This window comes from Zootoca vivipara, chromosome 13, assembly GCF_963506605.1.
Source record: "Zootoca vivipara chromosome 13, rZooViv1.1, whole genome shotgun sequence".
Taxonomy (NCBI): domain Eukaryota; kingdom Metazoa; phylum Chordata; class Lepidosauria; order Squamata; family Lacertidae; genus Zootoca; species Zootoca vivipara.
The window spans coordinates 48,340,733-48,362,029 of record NC_083288.1 but is presented as its reverse complement, the minus strand read 5'-3'; the positions used below and the strand labels follow the sequence as shown (position 1 = coordinate 48,362,029).

The following is a 21,297-nucleotide window of genomic DNA, read 5'->3' as shown; positions in this document are numbered from 1 at the left end:
CCTTCAGTGGAGGCCACTGAGTTCCCACAATGAGGACCAAGTGGGCAAACACGTATTTTCTCCCCAGCCACTGACATATCCATCTCAATCTTTTCTTATTTCTTTTCATCCCATCCCAGCCTCTTCTACATTATGTTTTGGACTTGTTTTTTCCTCCTCTTTGGTGATCACTCGTAACCGAGTAAGATTGTCTTCCATGAACACGGTCTTAACAGTGAGTCCGTAAGTGACGGTGGAGGCCAATTCTGGATCCACACGCCCTTCCACAGTGGGGGACATAGGTTCCCAGGCGGGAGCTGATTATGGTGAGGGTTTCCCAAATGCGCCTTCCTCTTAGCACCTTTCTCCCTTTTGTCCTGAGTTAGAGCATCTTCAAAGTCCTCGACACCTTTGGTAAAGGCTGTTCTCCAATTGGAGCGCTCGCAGGCCAATGTTTCCCAGTTGTGAGTGTTTATACAGGTAAACTCGGAAAATAAGAATATCGTCGAAAAGTGCATTTATTTCAGTAATGCAACTTAAAAGGTGAAACCAATCTATGAGATAGATCAGGCATCCCCAAACTCGGCCCTCCGGATGTTTTGGGACTACAACTCCCATCATCCCTAGCTAGCAGGACCAGTGGCCAGGGGTGATGGGAATTGTAGTCCCAAAACATCTGGAGGACTGAGATAGATGCATGACATGCAAAGCAAGATATGTCAAGCCTTTATTTGTTGTAATTGTAATTATTTGTCGTTAGGCGGGTCAATTATAAATGGAATATAATTAATGAAATGTAATAGCGATGTTTATTTATGTCTATTTTTGTATTATTGTAACTATTTGTTTGATTACTGCGGAATTTCCAAAAGAAAGCATTTGTAAAAATTAAAAAAAGAATAATAATAAGTTGCATTACTGAAATAAATGCACTTTTTGACGATATTCTAATTTTCCGAGTTTCACCTGTACAGTGGAACCTCGGTTTATGAACACCTCGGTTTACGAATTTTCGGTTTACGAATGCCGCGAACCCATCTGGAACGGATTAATTCACTTTCCATTACTTTCAATGGGAAAGTTCGCTTCAGTTTATGAACGCTTCAGTTTATGAACAGACTTCCGGAACCAATTGTGTTCATAAACTGAGGTACCACTGTACTACATTTTAAAAGATTTGCCTTGAGAGAGCCTTTGAACCTCTTTTGTTGACCACCGGCATTACGCTTTACATTTTTAAGTTCAGAATAGAGTAGTTGCTTTGGAAGACGATAATCAGGCATCCTGATTATTTTGGACTGCAACTTGGCTGGCTGGGGCTGATGGGAGTTGTAGTCCAAAGCATCTAGAGGTTGGCCAGGCTTGCCTTGTAGCCTCCAATCCCTTTTTGTCACCCCCTTCCTGTCTCCAGCAAAACTATAACTCCTTTCCCCTTCCCCGTTAATCAAATCCATCTGCCCATCCTCTGCCTTGCCTGCCTAGACACCTCTCGTTCCGTCCTCTTTCATAAAACTTGCCCCATCTCAACTACCAGCCTGCCTTCCCAAGTCGTCCTTCCTCATCTCTCCCCTTCCTCCATTCCATCTCAACTCACCTGCTCTTCCTTTCTCACCCAGGAGAACCTCAACAAGCTGATGACCAACCTGCGCTGCACCCACCCTCACTTTGTGCGCTGCATCATACCCAACGAGATCAAGGCTCCAGGTGAGACCCCAGGTCCCTCTTACATGATGTGCCTTTGGGGCCCTACCGCTCTCTCTCTCGGATTCCCATCAGTCCAAGCCAGCACGGCCAATGGTCGGGGGTGGTGAGAGCTGTAGTCCTTGTGGAAGGCCTGTAGCTCAGTGGTAGAGCCACCTGCCTTGCATGCTGAAGGTCGCAGGTTCAATCCCTGGTGTCTCCAGTTAGGGTTTCCATTGTTACTGGTGTGACCCCAGCGAGAGAGATTTTCGAAGTATTTTAAGTGGTTTAGAAATGCTTTTAAATCACTAGATTAAAGTGCTTACGTGGTAGGGACCGATTTCCCCCTTTCACGCTATCCATCCCCTTTCTCCTGCTCTCTCAGGTGTGATAGACAACCCCATGGTCATGCACCAGCTGCGCTGTAATGGGGTACTGGAGGGGATTCGGATATGCCGGAAGGGGTTCCCCAACCGGATCCTCTACGGGGACTTCCGGCAAAGGTAGGCTTAACTCTCAAGTGGTGAAGACGCAGGATGCTTCAGAGAGGCTGAGAGTGTCACTGGGGCAGTGGTTCCCAACAGGTGGTCCGCGGACCCCCAGGGGTCCGTGAGCTATGCCAGAGGGGTCCGCAAGATGCTATTAGAAAAAAATATATATTAAATATATTTCGTATGATAACAGATTTTTTGTTTTGGCCGCTTCCTGCATGAGCAGAGTCTAGCACAAAACTAGAATTACAGTAGATAGAGGCAGTAGTTCTGCTGTATGCTGTTAGGTGGCGCTTTACAAACACTACTGTTTTGCAAAGAGGCAGCGCGCGCATTCTACTAACGCTCACCTCCCCAAGATGCTTTGCGCGCGTCGGCTTCACTTGTGCGCTATTGCGCAGGTACCCTGTCTTCTCCATTCCCCTCCCTCCTCCCTGGCGCGCGCTGCCTCTTTGCAAAACAGTAGTGTTTGTAAACAAAGCATTGTTTATCGTGGAAGCTACAGTTCACGTAGTTAAAAATGGACCGTTGATTAAAAAGTGGTTCGTTAAAACGACAAAAGCCTACAGATGAAGAGGAAGAACTGTAAAAAACATATAAATATAAAATATAAAAAGACTCTTAATTTGGCTCTCGCTTTTTAATTTTAGGATTAGGAATTAATGGGGGTCCTTGTCACAATAGCGGCTCGATGAGGGGTCCTCGAGAAAATTTTGTTGGGAACCCCTGCACTGGGGGAAGGAAGGTACATGAGTATGGGGTTGTCCCGAGCACAATGAGGCAACGTCTGAGGGAAGTTGCCTGCATGGCAGTTCACTGTCAGGGTTATGTCTGCTCAGTTCAAAAAGAAAATGCATTCTGCCTTTTATAGAATCCTAGAATTGTAGAGTTGGAAGGGACCGCAAGGACCATCTAGTCTAACCCCCTGCAGTGCAGAAATCATAGCTACACATACAGTCGTGCCTTGGTTGTCCAACGCCCTGGAACTCTGACATTTTGGCTCCCGAATGCCAGAAACCTGGAAGTGATTGTTCCGCTTTGCGAACATTCTTTTGGAACCCGAATGTCCGATGGGGCTTCCGCGGCTTCTGATTGGCTGCAGGAGCTTCCCGCAACCAATCAGAAGCCGTGATTGGGTTTTCAAACGTTTTGGAAGTCGAATGGACTTCAGGAATGAAATCCATTCGACTTCCAAGGTACGACCGTAACGACATTTATATTCCGCTCGATCATCAACATTTCAAAGTGGTTCTATGGGGAAGTCCTCTCGAACATTCCTACCCAAGCCACCTTCTCTGGTCTCTTGAGATTTCAGCAGGCATGGGCAACGTCTTTCCAAACTTACTTTCACAGCCATGAATGAGGACTAGAAACTTGATGGGAGGAAGATGAGATTCTCCGGGTCCCGAGTATTCTGCCACAATTTAGTTGTGAAATATACACGGTCCTGGCCTTTGATCTGGGCATCTGCCCATGTTGAGAGGGAAAAGCCCAGGGAAGGGAAGCTGACGGGGGTATCTAGCACTGCTTCTTCCTTTCCTCTCTCCCAGATACCGCATCCTGAACCCAGCTGCCATCCCCGACGGCCAGTTCATCGACAGCAGGAAAGGGGCGGAGAAGCTGTTGGTCTCTCTCGATATCGACCACAGCCAGTACAAATTTGGGCACACTAAGGTGAGAGGCGGGATGAACCACTTCCTCACAAGGAAAAGGCAGTGACATCACCATTCCAGGCCATGCTGTTGATTGGCTCCTCCAAACAGAGGAGACTAGGGCTAATCCTGTGCCCGGTTGTGTGTTTTCCCTGCTGCCGAGCGTGGGTCACTCCCTGGTGAGGTTTGGATTGGCTGTGACACACAGGCGCAGGCGCAGGACCCAAGCTTCATCGTGTACAGAGCAGGGCGACCAAGATTATATAGGCCCAGTAGTAAACTGGTAACCTGCGCAGGGGTCTGAACACAGGTTGTTTTTCTTCAAAAAAAACCAAAAACAACAACAAGCCACAATGCTCTCTTTTTGCCCAGGTGTTCTTCAAGGCTGGTCTTCTGGGTCTGCTAGAGGAGATGAGGGATGAGCGTCTCTCCCGCATCATCACCCGGATCCAGGCCCAGTCCCGCGGAGTCCTCGCCAGGATAGAAGTCAGGAAGATCATGGAAAGGAAGTAAGTTCCTTAGTGGATTTTCCCAGAATTTGTAGGTATGGTTAAGATGGGGAATGGCCTGGGTGTGTTGGAGCCCTCCGGTTGGAATTTGGGATTGGGGAGAAATTCAGTCCAGTTCTCATTTAACCTGCCCTGTTCACGCTTACTGAAGCTGAAAGCTGGTCAGCCTTCAAAATTCACAGCTCCCTGAATTTTGCAAATGCCGTTCTCCAGGCAAGTAATGTGCCCCAAAGTACACATGGCAGGGTGAAGTGTGCAGAGAAACACATGTATTGGTGGAAATAAAGAATCTGTGCAAAAAAGTGGGTGCAGTAGGCAAAATTGCGTATTCTTCGTGGTAAACACTCGCTGGTGAATTTTCACGAGGACTGGTTTTTCTTTTAAAAAAAAGAATTGCAAACTAATGTGAAGAATTGAATGAGGGGAAATTGGGAGGCTGAGTGACACCGAAATGGACAGACTCACTCCTCCCTTAGTCAGAACTAGGTGGACCCAGGAAACAGCTCACCTACAAACTAAGCCTATCTGTATAATCTTGAGGACTATAAAATTTATGGAAGATTAGATTCTCAGGATGCGGAATTCTGTGCATCTTGCACTGGATGCAACTGCAGAATGGTGGAATAATCCCAACTTTGCTAGTTACAAGTGAGCCTCCTGTTTCAGGCAGGGATATGTGGCCTCCCACTTGGCGGGGTGGCCTTTTCTGTGTTCTGTACCCTGACGTGTCCTCCCTCATCATGCCACCCCAAACTCTCCCCTTCTCTGATTTGCAGGGAATCGCTGCTGGTGATCCAGTATAACATCCGGTCCTTCATGGTGGTCAAGAACTGGCCTTGGATGAGGCTCTACTTCAAGATCAAGCCTCTGCTGAAGAGCGCGGAGACCGAGAAGGAGATGTTGGCCCTGAAAGAGGAGTTTGCCAAGCTGAAGGAGGCTCTGGAGAAGTCGGAGGCCCGGAGGAAGGAGCTGGAGGAGAAGATGGTCTCCCTGCTCCAAGAGAAGAACGACCTCCAGCTGCAAGTGCAGGCTGTAAGTTGGGGCGATGGGGCAACAAATATATTATTTGACCTTCTCCCTTAACCGAAAAAGGAGGCAAAGTGGCTGAAAAGCGCCATGAACTCGGGCTTTCGCAGTAAAGCCTTGGGCATGTCTTCTTCCTTCGCCAGGAGCAAGACAACCTTGCAGACGCGGAAGAGCGCTGTGACCAGCTGATCAAGAACAAGATCCAGCTGGAGGCCAAGGTGAAGGAGCAGACAGAGAGGCTGGAGGACGAGGAGGAGATGAATGCCGAGCTGACAGCCAAGAAACGGAAGCTGGAGGACGAGTGTTCGGAGCTCAAGAAGGACATTGACGACCTGGAGCTGACCCTGGCGAAAGTGGAGAAGGAGAAGCACGCCACAGAGAACAAGGTGAGCAGCGATGGAAGCGAAATCTGTCTTCGCTATGTAGTCCAAGGAGCTTTTGCTACTATCAGTTGGATCCGGATTAAGGTTGGCAGCCGGGAGAGTTGATTCTCCATGAGATTCCTGCACTGGGAGCCTCCAACCTTTGTTTTGTTCCGTTCAGTGCCGCCTTGAATTTTGCCTACATCCTCCTCCTCCTCCTCCTCCTTCCTTCTTCTTTGGTGATCACTTGTGGCCGAGTAAGATTGTCTTTTACAGTGGGTCCGTAAGTGACTGTGGAGGCCAATTCTGGATCCACACAGTGGTGACAAAGATTTCTGGGTGGGAGTTGATCTCGGTGAGGGTTTGCCAAATGTCCCTTCCTTGTAGCACATTTCTCCCTTTCGTCCTGAGTTTGAGCGTCTTCAAAGCCCATTTGGTAAAGGCTGTTCTCCAATTAGAGCACTCGCAGGCCAGTGTTTCCCAATTGTTGGTGTTTATACTACATTTTTTTTAGATTTGCCCTGAGAGAGTCTTTAAACCTCTTTTGTTGACCACCAGCATTATGCTTTCCATTTTTAAGTTTGGAATAGCGTAGTTGCTTTGGAAGACGATAATCAGGCACCCGAACATCAAGACCAGTCCAACGAAATTGATGTTGAAGAATCATTGCTTCGACACTATTGATCTTTGCTTCTTCCAGTACACTGGCATTAGTTCACCTGTCTTCCCAAGTGATGTATAAAAACTTTTCTGAGACACTGTTGATGGAATCTTTCGAGGATTTCATCTAATAACTCAATATTATAATATGCCCATAGGCTAAAAACCTCACAGAGGAGATGGCTGGCCTGGATGAGATCATCGTGAAGCTAACCAAGGAGAAGAAAGCTCTCCAGGAGGCACACCAGCAAGCCTTGGATGACTTACAAGCTGAGGAAGACAAGGTCAACACCCTCACGAAAGCCAAGGTCAAGTTGGAACAGCAAGTGGACGATGTAAGTGCATCAACTGCAGCACTCGCATGGCAGACGGCGTGATATTTTTTCACATTTTCCTCAAAGGAGTCGGAAGGCGTTCAGTGTAGTAAACACAACAGCAACCACATTGTTGATCTTAGGGGTAGCGCTTCCTTCAGGGTCTCACTGTCTTTGCTTGACAGCTGGAGGGCTCGCTGGAGCAAGAGAAGAAGATCCGGATGGACCTGGAACGAGCCAAGAGGAAGTTGGAAGGGGACTTGAAGCTGACCCAAGAAAGCATCATGGATCTGGAGAACGACAAGCAGCAGTTGGACGAGAAGCTGAAGAAGTAGGGGTGCTTTATTGTTATCGCTAACTCCCTGCCTCCCTTTTGTTACGGATATTTGTGCTCCTGCCACTCTGCGGTTGGATGCAGCAAATTGGTTCTTGTCTTCCCCAGGAAAGACTTTGAGCTCAACGCACTCAATGCTAGAATTGAAGATGAGCAATCCTTGGCCATCCAGTTGCAGAAGAAGCTCAAAGAGTTACAGGTAAAAGGTTGATGACAGAGCGATGTGCATTGAAGCCAACTTCACTGGTGTGCTCTCTCTCTCTCTCTCTCTCTCTCTCTCTCTCTCTCTCTCTCTCTCTCTCTCTCTCTCTCTCTGTGTGTGTGTGTGTGTGTGTGTGTGTGTGTGGAAAACCCAGGACCAAAATGAGGCACATCACTCAATATTTTTGGGTAGAGGATAGCTGCTTCTAACAGAGCAATAACTTGTGAGAAATTCTGTACCTCAAATATCTGCTGTGAGGAATGGGGGTGTTATTAGCAACCAGTCCATGTTAGCTTTACATTCTGCTCAGTTTTCTGCCATTTTTTTTTAATCCCACAAACCTCTCGCATTTAAATTGTATGCATTTCCCTCTAAAATATACACGTTTGCATGCACTTTCCCACGAAATGCATTACCGTATGTAACCTTGCGAGCTGAGAATTGCACCATTCATTCACTATGAAGGATACAGTTGTACCTTGGATCCTGAATGCCCTGGAACTCAGACGTTTTGGCTCCCGAAGACTGCAAACCCAGAAGTGATTGTTCTGGTTTACTAACGTCCTTTTGCAACCTGAACGTCCAATGGGGCTTCCAGGGCTTCTGATTGGCTTCAGGAGATTCCTGCAGCCAATCAGAAGCCACAATTTGGGTTTCAAAGTCGAATGGACTTCCGGAATGGATTCTGTTAGACTTCCAAGGTAAGACTGTGTGTTCCGATCCATGTATTAGTCTAGGAAGTGCAAATTGGGTCAGTCCACTTAAAGATTCAGATTGAATGGAATCCTCCAGTGCCCCTAGATGTTATTGACCTTTGAACATCCATGGAAGCTTCATGAATCTGGATCTAGGCCTGGGGCTTTGAAATGGAGGCCGCCGACAGAATTCCTGGAGCGTGCTTTTCTAGATCTTGCTGACAGAATGTCTCCCTCCTTCCCTGGTCCAGGCACGGATCGAGGAGCTGGAAGAGGAGCTGGAGGCGGAACGCACAGCCCGGGCCAAGGTGGAGAAGCAGCGCTCCGACCTCTCGCGGGAGCTGGAGGAGATCAGCGAGCGGCTGGAGGAGGCCGGCGGGGCCACCTCTGTGCAGATCGAGCTGAACAAGAAGCGGGAGGCGGAATTCCAGAAGATGCGCCGCGACCTGGAGGAGGCGACTCTGCAGCACGAGGCCACGGCGGCCGCGCTCCGCAGGAAGCATGCCGACTCAGCGGCGGAGCTGGGGGAGCAGATTGACAACCTGCAGCGTGTCAAGCAGAAGCTGGAGAAGGAGAAGAGCGAGTTGAAGTTGGAGCTGGACGACGTCGCCTCCAACATGGAGCAGTTGCTGAAAGCCAAGGTTCTAAGCCAAAGAATGGGGGCGGGGTTTGTTTGGGGCAGGGCGGGGCAAGGCAGGTGATGTCACGGTCTGAGGGCAGAGCCACAGTTTGCGGTGGGGTTGTAACACGGCGGGAGAACAACCAGGAGACATCGAACCGGTTGATTAGGACTGGGGTACAGAGATAGGGGTAGGGACTCAGGTGGCGCTGTGGGTTAAGCCACAGAGTCTAGGGCTTGCTGATCAGAAGGTCGGCGGTTCGAATCCCTGCGACAGGGTGAGCTCCCGTTGCTCGGTCCCAGCTCCTGCCCACCTAGCAGTTCGAAAGCACAGCAAAGTGCAAGTAGATAAATAGGGACCGCTCCGGCGGGAAGGTAAACGGCGTTTCCGTGCGCTGCTCTGGTTCACCAGAAGCGGTTTAGTCATGCTGGCCACATGACCCGGAAGCTGTCTGCGGACAAACGCCGGCTCCCTCGGCCTATAGAGCGAGATGAGCGCCGCAACCCCAGAGTCGGACACGACTGGACCTGATGGTCAGGGGCCCCTTTACCTTTACCTTTACAGAGATAGGGAGGTGTTGAGATTCAGAGGGGGCACCCTTCATTCCAGAATCAAAATTAAAACTGTTCCCTCCTCTGACCGGGTGCTGCTGCTCTCCATGCCCCACTACATTTATTCCCCAACAACTCCTCTTGCCGTCGGGTTTCAGGCCAACCTGGAGAAAATGTGCCGCACCTTTGAAGACCAAATGAATGAGCACCGGGCCAAGTCCGAGGAGAGTCAGCGGATGGTCCACGACCTCACCTCTCAGCGAGCTAAGCTCCAGACTGAGAATGGTGAGTAGGGAAGGCTGATGCACCCCTCAGTTCATACGATGTCTTTTTCCTGGAGATTGAATTTAGGACATTTTGCATGCAAGGCTGAGCTAAAGCCCATCTCCCATAGCTTCATGGCTGGCCCTTCTTGACAGTTTTCTGGTTTAGCCATTTCTCCTCCATCTTTGCTCAGATGCAACCAGGTTTCCACCTCCCTAAACTTCCATCCATCCATCCATCCGTTCAAAGTTTTCTTTCTTTTCTTCCTTCCTGCCATGCCCTACTTTCATCACCCCCCCCTCTTTTCCCTTTCTTTCAAAATGATTGCTCATACAGTGGTACCTCGGTTCTCGGACGTAATCCATTCCGGAAAACCGTCCGAGTTCCGAAACGGTCGACAACCGAGGCGCAAAGGGCAGCCTGCAAATTCAGTTGAAAAAAAAAAAGGAAAAACACGCAGCGGAAGCCGTTTAACTTCCGAGACGCGTTCGAAAACGGATGCATTTACTTCCGGGTTTCTGGCATTTGGGTTCCGAAACGTTTGTCAACGGAGACATTCGAGAACCGAGGTTCCACTGTACCGTTTCCCTTTACTTTCCAAGCTAAAAATCAATATTCTGATGCTCCTCCCCACTCCAAAAGAAACCCTGAATACATAAATGACCTGAGCTATCCTTCTTGCCTCAACTCCTGACCTTGCAAGAGGGGAGGGGGAACCAGCTAGCAACTAACTTCTATTTAAAGAAATAACTATAGTCCACCTAATTTGGTGTTCATCATCGATGGCACCCTCTGCAGAACACTTTCTGAAGAGAAGCGTGTAGAGACAGACACAGCCAACCTGTGGGGTCCCTGTTCAACATGGCCGCCGATTCCGATGACAACAAAACTCCCGGAGATAATGGATTCCCCCACCTCAATTCTTCTCCCTAGGTGAATTATCCCGCCAGATGGATGAGAAGGACGCTCTGATCAACCAGCTGACGCGAGGGAAGCTGACGTACACCCAGCAACTGGAAGATCTGAAGAGGCAACTGGAAGAAGAAGTTAAGGTAAGGGGGACACAAAGAAGTTTGGGAAGGAAGTCCACAGGACTCAACGCGAAGGGTAGGTACTGGTCCGGTCAGGACTGACGGTCACCGAGACCATGTGGCTGTTCCCTTCTCAGGCCAAGAATGCTCTGGCACATGCGCTGCAGTCGGCCCGCCATGACTGCGACCTTATGAGGGAGCAGTATGAGGAAGAAACGGAGGCCAGAGCGGAGCTTCAGCGCTCGCTGTCGAAGGCCAACTCCGAGGTGGCGCAGTGGAGGACCAAGTACGAGACCGACGCCATCCAGAGGACAGAGGAGCTGGAGGAGGCCAAGTAAGTGGGGCGGAGGGCAACGAGACCCACAACTCACCTCACTTCACAACCACAGGCCTGTTGCATCACCGACCCTTTCCCACCCTTGTATGTTCAAGTTGAAACAAAATGGGGGGGGAAGCAATTGAAACAACAAAAACACGTAGAACGGTAAAACTGTCCCAGCCGAAAACAGGACAGTCGATTCAGCAAAAGAAATGGATCTTGTAGAACAAAACAGGCAAAAATAAAGAGGTGTGTACAGCGGAAGCCGTACAATGAAGATGCTGCGCTCTGTGAGGAGGGAATTCAATGGCTTAAGGGCTGCCACAGAGAAAGTTCTTGCCCTGCATTTTAGAGGGTAGCCTAAGTACGAAACACCACCACCCCCGCCGATCTCAACACCTGAGAGAGTCTATAGGGGCGGAGGTCATCTTCCTTGAGGCCTAAGTGGCCTAGGGCTTTAAACGGCACTATGAGCTCCTTGAATTGGGCCTGGAATCCAACCTGAATTTAATTTCCCCAGAGGAGTTGTGGTTTTAAGCAGACTTTTTCAGCAGGGGGCCGGTCCACTGTCCTTCAGACCTTGTGGGGTACCAGACTATATTTTTTTGGGGGGGGAATGAACAAATTCCTGTGCCCCACAAATAACCCAGAGATGCATTTTAAATAAAAGCACACATTCTACTCATGTAAAAACACGCTGATTCCCGGACCATCCGTGGGCCGGATTTAGAAGGCGATTGGGCCAGATCCGGCCCCCCAGGCCTTAGTTTGCCTACCCTTGTTTTACGCAAAGCAGGAGGGGTGAGCCCCTTCTTCTTATCTCCTTTCCTTAAGCCCCAGAGGTGCCCGTCCTTGTCATGGATTTGGGCTCCTTCCACATCCATTGGCTCATGGTGCCTGTCGCCCGTTTGTGTGTCAGGAAGAAGCTGGCGCAGCGCCTCCAGGACGCCGAGGAGGCGGTGGAGGCCGTGAACGCCAAGTGCTCTTCGCTGGAGAAGACCAAGCACCGCCTGCAGAACGAGATCGAAGACCTCATGGTGGACGTGGAGCGCTCAAACGCGGCCGCGGCTGCCCTGGACAAGAAGCAGAGGAACTTTGACAAAGTACGGCGGGAAAAGCAGAGGGAAGGACCCGGAAGGGGTGGGTAGGGGACAGCTGCGGCCCACCCAGTTCTGCTTAGTGGGGATACTGGGCCGTACTGGATGCTTGCGAAGCAAAGCTCACATCTGCGCCGCATGCTCTTAACTCACTTTAACTGGTACGCCACAATGGCTTGGCTTCAAGGATGTCCGTTTGCTCGCTGTGAGAGCAGCGGGCCTAGGAGCGCCTCAAAAAAGAGCGATTCTCAAGCCTTACTCTCTCTGCTTCTCCATCACCCACTATAGCTCCTGTCAGAGTGGAAGCAGAAGTACGAGGAGTCCCAGACGGAGCTGGAGTCGTCGCAGAAGGAGGCCCGTTCTCTCAGCACCGAGCTCTTCAAGCTGAAGAACGCCTATGAAGAGTCTCTGGAGCACCTGGAGACCTTCAAGAGGGAGAACAAGAACTTGCAAGGTGAGCCTTTTTCTCCCTCAGGGTCCAATCCTGCCTTGGCGCGCTGCCATGCCCCAAACGAAACCTGCTGCTGTCAGATGCCACCTGACTCCTTACCTTTTTCCTGTTCCCGGCAGAGGAGATTTCCGACCTCACGGAGCAGCTTGGATCCAGCGGCAAGACCATCCACGAGCTCGAGAAAGTGCGGAAGCAACTTGACGCGGAGAAGATGGAGTTGCAGGCGGCACTGGAGGAGGCTGAGGTGAGGAGGGCCTTTGGCTGTGATCCTAAAAGCGACACCGCGGCCATCTTGTTTTTCAGTTGGCCTTCCTTTCTTCCTCTTTCCGTCCCCTCAGTTTCGTTTCATCCTCCCCTCACGATCTTTCGCCTCCAGATGTACAAATGTCCTTTCTGTCAGCCCTTTCTCTCCTCGCCCCTATTTTCATCTGAGGGATGCGGGAGGGCGTGGCGTGACCTTGTCCCTTTCCCTCTACCCAATATCTCCCTCCGTGATCCAGGCCTCTCTGGAGCACGAGGAAGGCAAGATCCTGCGGGCCCAGCTGGAGTTCAACCAGATCAAGGCCGACATCGAGCGCAAGCTGGCCGAGAAGGATGAGGAGATGGAGCAGGCCAAGCGCAACCACTTGAGGACGGTGGACTCGCTCCAGGCCTCCCTCGACGCCGAGACCCGCAGCCGCAACGAGGCGCTGAGGGTCAAGAAGAAGATGGAGGGCGACCTCAACGAGATGGAGATCCAGCTCAGTCATGCCAACCGCATCGCGGCCGAAGCACAGAAGCAAGTCAAAACCTTGCAGGGGTACCTCAAGGTAACACCAGAAAGTTCAGTCTTCTCGTTGCCCACCTCCCCCCCCCCGGGCAACGCAGCAGTGGGGTAAAGCCCCCTTTAGTTTGTACCTCATCTCTCCCTCCCCCCAACCCTTGGCTTCATCTTGGCTCCCTTCTTCTTCTTTATCTATAATTTTTATTATATTTTCTGTTTTGCATTTTATAATATTCATTTAAACAACCTTAAAATATCAGTAACTTCCTTTCTTCTCTTTCCGTGGCTCATTTTGCATAACATAAATCCTTGCATATTTTATATAAACTAAACCATTCAGTGTTCCATTATTGCATCCATCAAAACATATTTACACTGTTGAATTTATCTTAATGCTGCCCACGTTTTCAAATATACACAGTTCCCCCCCCCCATACATTCAATAAACACTTTCTAATCTTCTTTAAACGAATGTTCTTGTCCTCATCTTCTCCGCAAGCTGCACATATTCCATCAGTTTAAGTTGCCATTCTTCTTTCATTGGGACTTTGCTTGTTTTTCATTTGGGGGCTAACAAAACATGGGCTGCTGTAGTGGCATACATAAACAACCTTTTTTGACACCTGGGAATTTCCGTCTGAATTATCCCCAACAAAAAGGACTCTGTTTTTTTTTAAAGGACTTTAAACCTTTCCCCCCCCCAATTCATTATGAATTATTTCCCAACGCTCTATGACCCTTTTACAGGTCCACCACACCTGATAGAACACAGCCTCGGTCTCATTGCATCTCCAGCACTTATCTCGGCTCCCTTCCTTTCCCCTCCCAGGACACCCAGATCCAGTTGGACGATGCCGTCCGAGCCAACGAGGACCTGAAAGAGAACATCGCCATTGTGGAGCGGAGGAACAACCTGCTGCAGGCGGAGCTGGAGGAGCTGCGTTCCGTGGTGGAGCAGACGGAGCGGGCCCGAAAGCTGGCGGAGCAGGAGCTGATAGAGACCAGTGAGAGAGTCCAGCTCCTCCACACACAAGTAAGAGCAGCCTCAGAAGCAAGGCCGCTACTAAAGCTCCTGAGTTGGGATCAGCCAGGAAACAGACAATTTCTGCCCTCAGACATCCCTTCCTATTATGTACATTTCCGCTATACCCCTGTATAGTGGCGTTCGCAGGAGTGACTTAACACTCACCCCACATTTGTAAGAAATCGGTACTTTAGTGTGGTAGCACCTTCTGCTTTGGAACTCCCTGCCGATTGACACCAGGGTGGGGCCTTCCTTGTGCTCTTTCCGGCGCCTGCGTAGAATCATTTTTTGTTTAGACAAGCCTGTTTCTCCGAAAGTAAGACGTAGCCATAAAATAAGCCATAGCAGTATTTTTAAGCATTCAACGAATATAAGCCATACCCCGAAAATACGCCATAGTGATAGGCAGTTAAACCTTATAGGTTAAACCGTACCATACTTAATAAAAAAAATAAGACATCTCCAGAAAATAAGCCATAGTGGGGGTTTTTTTGAGGAAAAATAAATATAAGACGGTGTCTTATTTTCAGATACGCAGCACGTTAATTGGGGTGTGTGTGTTTTAGCTTACAGCTGGTTTTAAATAATAGTAGGATTTATTTTTTTTAAAAAAAGCTGTTTTTAACTCTTTATGACTGATAATTTTATTGGTTCTGCAAACTGCTCTGAGGTGTTTTATTTTTATTTTTTTAAAAAAATCAAGCGGTGCATAACTTTTTTTAATGAAATAAATACCGTATTTTTCCGTGTATAAGACTAGGCCCCCCCCTCAAAAATAATGTACAGAATTTGGGGGGGGGCGTCTTATACATGGATAGATCTCCCCCCCTCCATTTTCTTAAATCGTAGTCTCCAAAAATAGGGGGCGTTTTATACATGGGGGCGCCTTATAGACGGAAAAATACGGTAACTTCTCGGCAATCGAGTTGCCTTATTGGAAAGCAGAGGCATCAGGACATCCAATCTGGGGCCCTCCCCGATGCAACCACGCAGCCCTGACCTCGGCAGTGACACCATCACTGTTGCCGCAGCTCTTCCCGGCCCAGAAAGCTGTTCCTGGGCTTTCTAGAACATTCTGAGCAGAGACCAGCATTCACCATATAATCCTAATGTTTTTACCACTGCCTCAAGAGTGGTGTGGGGCAATGGATTTATGGTTTGACCAGTAGCAGAAGCTTGGGATGCCAAGCCAGACCGGAGTCGGGAGATGATTTCTTAGCTGGGGGAAGATGGTGGCAGTGCCACAGGCCACCAGAGAAACATCTGGATTGTGGGGAAGGGGCTTCCGCAGGACCTCAAAAAGAAAGCAACACCTAGGAAGGCCCTCTTTCCCCACGATGCTGGTCGGCCACTCCTGCCTCTGGTGTGGGGGGAATGGACTTTCCGTCCATAGAAGATTCCAGAAACCATGGGACCAGCGTCCTGTGGGATTTATTGGGATGGTTCAGAAATTGGGGGGGGGCGCTTCGAGGCGACCAGCAGAGGTCTAGAAAGAGTGGCTGCCTTTGCCTCAGGCTATAAATGCCAATGGAGCCATTTTCTGAGGTCACATTTTGGCAGGTCCTCCTATTTCTCCGGAGGCCGGCAGCCCTAGATCAAAAACCCACAGCATATTTGTTTGACAGAACACCAGCCTCATCAACCAGAAAAAGAAGATGGAGTCCGACCTGTCCCAGCTGCAGACGGAAGTGGAGGAGGCCGTCCAGGAATGCCGGAATGCTGAGGAGAAAGCCAAAAAAGCCATTACGGACGTGAGTGGAAAAAGAGATGCGTTCTTCCTCTTCTCCACTGAAACAGCGGCTCCAACCTGGAAGGGTTCCTTATGAACGTGGAAACCTGCCTCAGACCATTGGTCCATTGAGCTCAGTGTTGTCTACACTGACCGGCAGGGTTAGACAGATGAGAAGCATTTGCTACTAAGGTTATTTAGGAGGAGTTGCCTCAGCTGCACACTACAATACAGGGTGGGTGACCTGTGGCCCTGACCTCATCATGTGTGGCCCTCAACACCTCCCGAAAGTTGATCTTCCCTTCCTTCCTGTTAACATCCTCCTTGCTTTTCCTAGGTTCCTCCTAGTGCGCTTCCCCCCTTTCTGTGTAGTTTCAAAACAGCTGGAAGGTGCAGTGTTTTATTTGATTAAAATAACTTGATGGGATCTTTTTAAAAACCCAAAACTTTTCCCCGTTTTATATGGCAAAGGTTTATTTTGGCCCATCAGCCTGAGAACAATTATGTAGACTTCAGTCCTCTGTGTGCGTGTGTCTGCTAAAGCACACTAAAGTAAGAAAGGGATTTTATTCATTTGCTGTAGTTCCGTTGTGTAGTTACTTATCTGAGAGTAGCAGCATTGAACAAAGTGGTGCTTTGTTTCGCAAGACCAGGAATTCCTAATCTGAGGTAGCCGTGGTGAAAATTGAAGCAGAGCAGGGTTTTTTTCTTTTCTTTTCTGGATTAATAAACATAAAAAACACACTATTTCAGTTGCTGGCTTCACCAGGGCCGTCTTAAGGTCCTCGGGCGTCCTGGTGCAGGGATCCCTCGGGCGGGCGGCCCCCCACTCCTAAAAAAAAGAAAAGAAGGAAAACTCTTACCTGGGGTGCCGGGTGGCAGGAGCCTCACGGCGGCCCCCGCACCTCACAGCGGGGCCGCGCTGTGCCAGAGGCCGCTGGATAAGCAACCCGGAAAAAAGAGGTGCTGCTGAGGCGCGACAGGAGCTGCTCGCGGCCGGGCCGCCTCCGAGTGTCGCGGGCCATTTCCGTGGCCCGCCTGCTGAGCTCCGCGCGCCGGCCAGAGACACAGCTGGGTGAGTGCAGGATGCGGCCGTCGGGGTTTCTTCCCGCCAACAGGGCGCTGCGTTTCATTGGTAGAGGAGCTGACATGTGGCGTCACCTCTACCAATGAAACGCAGCGCCGGGGTGAGGGATGACCCTGGCGCTGCAGAGCGGAACAGGGTCCTAGTGCCCCTGTTCCGCTCGCTTACCTCCCTGCTCTCCCGGCGCGGCTGGTGGAGGAAAAAGGGCCCCTCAGTGCCCCCCTGATCGCCCAGGCGCCATGGTGCATTGCGCCACTGGAGTCAATGGGCGAGCCGGGCCTGGGCTTCACCCACCAGCATCTCTGCCCACTGCTAGCATGCAGACCCTGAGGGATTCCTCCTGAAGGAATGCGGCCCTGACAGAAAAAGGATGTTGCCGCCCCACAACAATGCATTCTTCGCCCACTAGGAGAACCATGTTTAGTGAAGATAATGTGGGCATAGAGGAAGGAGCCATTCTCTCTGTGGTGGACATGAGGAGAGGCCTGTTAGTCACATTGACGAGAATAGAGTGGTGCCGCGGTTTTCGAACGTAATCCGTTCTGGAAGACCGTTCGAGTTCTGAAATGTCCGAAAACTCAATAGCCGACAGCTAGGCCTCAGGATCTTGCATTCAGTGGAAGCCGTGTGGCATGTTTGACTTCTGAGGCATGTTAAAAAACCCGAAACATTTACTTCTGGGTTTACTGCGTTCATAAACTGAAATGTTCGTCAACGGAGACGTTTGAAAACCGAGGTACCGCTGTAAGTGGTTCAGGGATATAAAGAGGAGTATGGGCTCCTGGCCCCTTCACCTCCTCCCCTCAGGATTTTTAAGGCCTGCGTTGGGTTTGCCAGACTGAGGTAATTCTCCGCGTTCTCTCTGCTTCCTCCAGGCGGCCATGATGGCGGAGGAGCTGAAGAAGGAGCAGGACACCAGCGCTCACCTGGAGAGGATGAAGAAGAACATGGAGCAGACCATCAAGGACCTGCAGCTGCGCTTGGACGAGGCGGAGCAGCTGGCCCTGAAGGGCGGCAAGAAGCAGCTGCAGAAGCTGGAGGCCCGAGTGCGGGAGCTGGAGAACGAGCTGGAGATGGAGCAGAAGCGCAACGCTGAGAATGTCAAGGGCATGCGCAAGTGCGAGAGGCGCATCAAGGAGCTCACCTACCAGGTGCGGGGGCTCATAGATCTACATTCTATGTGGAACAGCATCTAGTTGAGCTAAGATCGAACGTGGTTCAATCTAACCACATTCCAAGCAAGTAGCCTGCAGAACACATTGACAGTGCCATCTCGAACCCAGCTCATCCCCCTCCCCCCAATTGCTAGTGGCTTGGCTCAGGAATCTGAAAAGATCTAGAATCAGGATGGCGATCTTTCTGAGCTTAAAATTACTTAATCAAACTGGTGGCATCCAAAATCTAATGAAGAACTGCGTTGCTCTGTGGTTTTCGAATAACAGGGAGAGTTGCAACCAGTTGAGAATTCAGAGGTAGCATCTTCTCCCGAAAATGAAAATTCAGGTGTGTTGCACTGAAAATGTACACCTGACACGAATTAATAAATGTAACTTATTAGGTCAGCCAGATGCTGCAGGAGACAGGTGGATCTGTTTAGGGAAGGCTTCTGGAACCAAGCATTGTGTTCCAAGTAAATTCTAGAGAGGGAAAATGTGCTCTGGAACAGGGAACTCCATAGTGCCCCCCCTCCCCAGACCCAAACGCACAAAGTTTGGAGATCAAAATACTGATATCTCCATTAGGAATTCAGAGTTCTGATGCGATGGCTCTCAGTGGAGCTTCAAAACATGTCCGCCATCTTTTAAGCCTAGCACAGTCCAGAAGGAATTAGACTCGCAGCTGTGACAGGGGAAGGCAGGACGGTCCAGTGACAACGAACAAAATGGCAGGCTCCCATTCCACATTTGGGGGCAGCAAACTTGCTTAGGGGGCATGGAGTGAGCTAGTTTCAGGGTCTCCGGGGGTATGGCTGCTGAGTTGCCGCCACCTGAAACAAATGCCGATTGCTGCCTAATGTTAGGGCCAGCTCTGGGATACAATGTGAGCAGGAACGAATCAGTTCCAGGTGAGCCCAGCAAGGAAAGGAAGCTAAAAAGGCCTGACTTGTTTCGGTTTTTGAATAATTTGGCAGCAGTCTACTGCTGCTGGGTGAAGTTTATCCCTTCTGATCCAGCCCCCATGGACCGTTTGCAGTCCTGCAAATACTACATGGGAGTTGACAAAGCTGTAAACCCAGCACAGTGAGTCCGTTTCCTTCTTCAGCTATGTGGATGCTAAATAACCTGCCTGTCTCTCTTTTTTTTAATTGCGTGTTGCAGACGGAGGAGGACCGGAAGAACCTCGTCCGTCTCCAAGATCTGGTGGATAAACTCCAGTTGAAAGTCAAGGCTTACAAGAGGCAGGCTGAAGAAGCGGTAAGAACGCAACCTTCGGGGCTAACGTCCCCAGACGGTGTTGGACTACAACTCCCATCAGCCCTAGCCAGTTTAGCCGACGGTCAGGGATGATGGGAGATGTAGTGAAAGCAACATCTGGGGGACCCAAGGCTGAGGAACACTTGCCTAGGCTCCCTCTGCCTCCTTGACACCTGGGAGAACTCGCCATGACCTGCCTCCTACGTGGCCCACATGGGAACACAGAAAGCTGTCTTATACTGGTATTGAGATCAGTAGTGCCTGCATTTGCTGGCAGCAGCTCTCCAGGGTTTCAGACAAGCGCCTCTGCCAGCCCACCCAGAGATGCTGATGATTGAACCCTGCGCACAAGGCAGATGCTCTAACCACTAAGCTCTGCAGCCACTCCTCGCTTCTCCATTCCCCGTCATTATTCCCATTTACGTGCCTAAATCAATGGACCTGCGGGTGAGCATTTTGCGGCGACCACAGAGAGCACTTCCATCTTCCCCGAATTTCCCCCTCGCACTACACGCACTCAGAAGTATTATCTTATTTCTTGTTTACGCCTCTCCCCACCTCGTCCCCACCGACAGGGCAGCCGAACGGGAGGGAAAATGACAACAGAAGCAAATGAAAATCCAATATCCAATTCCATTAGAATCAGAACTTGTAAGCAGCGTAAAATCAAATAAAACCACATGCCAGCAGGATGTAAAATGACAAGATTAAAAACAGCCAGACTGTTAAAATCAACCATCACCTGCTTTAATGCCTGCTGGGGGGAAGAGGGGAAAAAAAGGAAAGAGCTTTTTGTTTTGTTTCTGTTAGTTAGTCAGGACAGAGGTGGTTTTTAACAATCTTTCCAGAGGAGGAAATCCCATTCTAGGGGTGCCCATGCCGATAAGGCCCTGCTCCGCGTTTGATGCCTGTCTCAAAGTTCTGACATAAAGGAGGGGCGAGGCTCATCCAAGGGTCCTTACTCTTCCTCCTCATCCAGCAACCTGCAGGGACAGAGTTTCTCCCCACCTGCGATTCCAGCAGCTGGCAATACTGCCTTTGACAGCGGAGGTAGAACCTAGCCTTTTCTCTCTGGTAGACGCAGGTAGCCTTACCCTCTGTGAATTTTCCAGTTCTCTTCTAAAGCCATCCAAGTTGGTGGCCGCCGCTAACCTCTTGTGGCAGGGAGTTCCGCAGTTTGCACCGCGTGAAGAAGTTGCTTTTGTTTTCTCTGGGATCTTCCAGCATCCGGCTTCATTCGATGCCCCCCTGGTATGACGAACTAGCTTTAAGACAACACCCCATTGTGATTTCACCCCATCTCTTTCTCTCTCTCTCTCCCCCCCCCCCCCGCCCCAATGCAGGAGGGGCAGGCCAACACCAACCTGGCCAAATTCCGGAAGGTTCAGCACGAGCTGGATGAGGCCGAGGAGCGGGCGGACATTGCCGAGTCTCAAGTCAACAAGCTGAGGGCCAAGAGCCGTGATATCGGGGCAAAGGTGAGAAACCTCTGGAGAGTTCTCTCTCCTCCAACTCCAGCCACGCTCCTTATAATTTTGGTCCCCCCCCCCCACTCCCACCTGCCTGGTATCTGCATTTCTCCGCTGACTCCTCTTTCCTCTCTCCCTGTTCCCTTGCAGAAAGGTCTGAACGAGGAGTAACTCCTTTTGAAGATCAGACGTCCGCCCCCCCCCCATCCTCAACTCACACTCCACACCTGAAAGGCAGTGGAGGACGCTTCCCCCCCCCGCTCTGTATATCAGCAACAGGCCCCCGAAATGTAGAATAAAGGCTATCAAACAGCTATTGCATTCCGTGTGTCTCTGTACATGTCAGGGGCTATTTGCCAGAGTGGCCATGATGTAAAAGCTCGCAGGGTACATGTGAATGAATGCCAGTTGCTGCAGGCAAGCCAAGAGAGAAGGTGTTTTGCTGAATCACTGTGCTAGAGCTAGAGGAGCCTTTCAGCCTGGTGCTCTTTGTTACTTAAATAAAACCGAACTCGGAGCTGCAATAAAATGTTGCAGCATGAAGTGCTCCAGCTCTGCCCTCCAACCAGCTGAGCTC

At 50.2% G+C, this 21,297-nt stretch overlaps 1 protein-coding gene across 2 annotated transcripts in view; it reads left to right on the top strand.

Moving 5' to 3' along the window:
• The window catches only part of LOC118095902 (myosin-7), a 373,415-nt gene extending 352,381 nt beyond the window's left edge, over window positions 1-21,034 (top strand). For both annotated transcript variants that reach the window (XM_060281861.1, XM_060281860.1), the window contains exons 18-40: window positions 1,596-1,683; window positions 2,045-2,162; window positions 3,701-3,824; window positions 4,175-4,311; window positions 5,088-5,343; window positions 5,481-5,723; window positions 6,518-6,694; window positions 6,859-7,004; window positions 7,116-7,206; window positions 8,156-8,545; window positions 9,234-9,360; window positions 10,273-10,391; window positions 10,508-10,704; window positions 11,609-11,792; window positions 12,075-12,240; window positions 12,357-12,481; window positions 12,738-13,046; window positions 13,830-14,033; window positions 15,650-15,775; window positions 17,713-17,988; window positions 19,156-19,251; window positions 20,595-20,729; window positions 20,871-21,034. In XM_060281861.1, the coding sequence (XP_060137844.1) occupies window positions 1,596-1,683; window positions 2,045-2,162; window positions 3,701-3,824; window positions 4,175-4,311; window positions 5,088-5,343; window positions 5,481-5,723; window positions 6,518-6,694; window positions 6,859-7,004; window positions 7,116-7,206; window positions 8,156-8,545; window positions 9,234-9,360; window positions 10,273-10,391; window positions 10,508-10,704; window positions 11,609-11,792; window positions 12,075-12,240; window positions 12,357-12,481; window positions 12,738-13,046; window positions 13,830-14,033; window positions 15,650-15,775; window positions 17,713-17,988; window positions 19,156-19,251; window positions 20,595-20,729; window positions 20,871-20,891 (3,855 nt within the window). In that variant the 3' untranslated portion in view covers window positions 20,892-21,034. The remainder of the gene's footprint in view (window positions 1-1,595; window positions 1,684-2,044; window positions 2,163-3,700; window positions 3,825-4,174; window positions 4,312-5,087; window positions 5,344-5,480; window positions 5,724-6,517; window positions 6,695-6,858; window positions 7,005-7,115; window positions 7,207-8,155; window positions 8,546-9,233; window positions 9,361-10,272; window positions 10,392-10,507; window positions 10,705-11,608; window positions 11,793-12,074; window positions 12,241-12,356; window positions 12,482-12,737; window positions 13,047-13,829; window positions 14,034-15,649; window positions 15,776-17,712; window positions 17,989-19,155; window positions 19,252-20,594; window positions 20,730-20,870) is intronic.
• The last annotated feature ends 263 nt before the right edge of the window (window positions 21,035-21,297 follow it).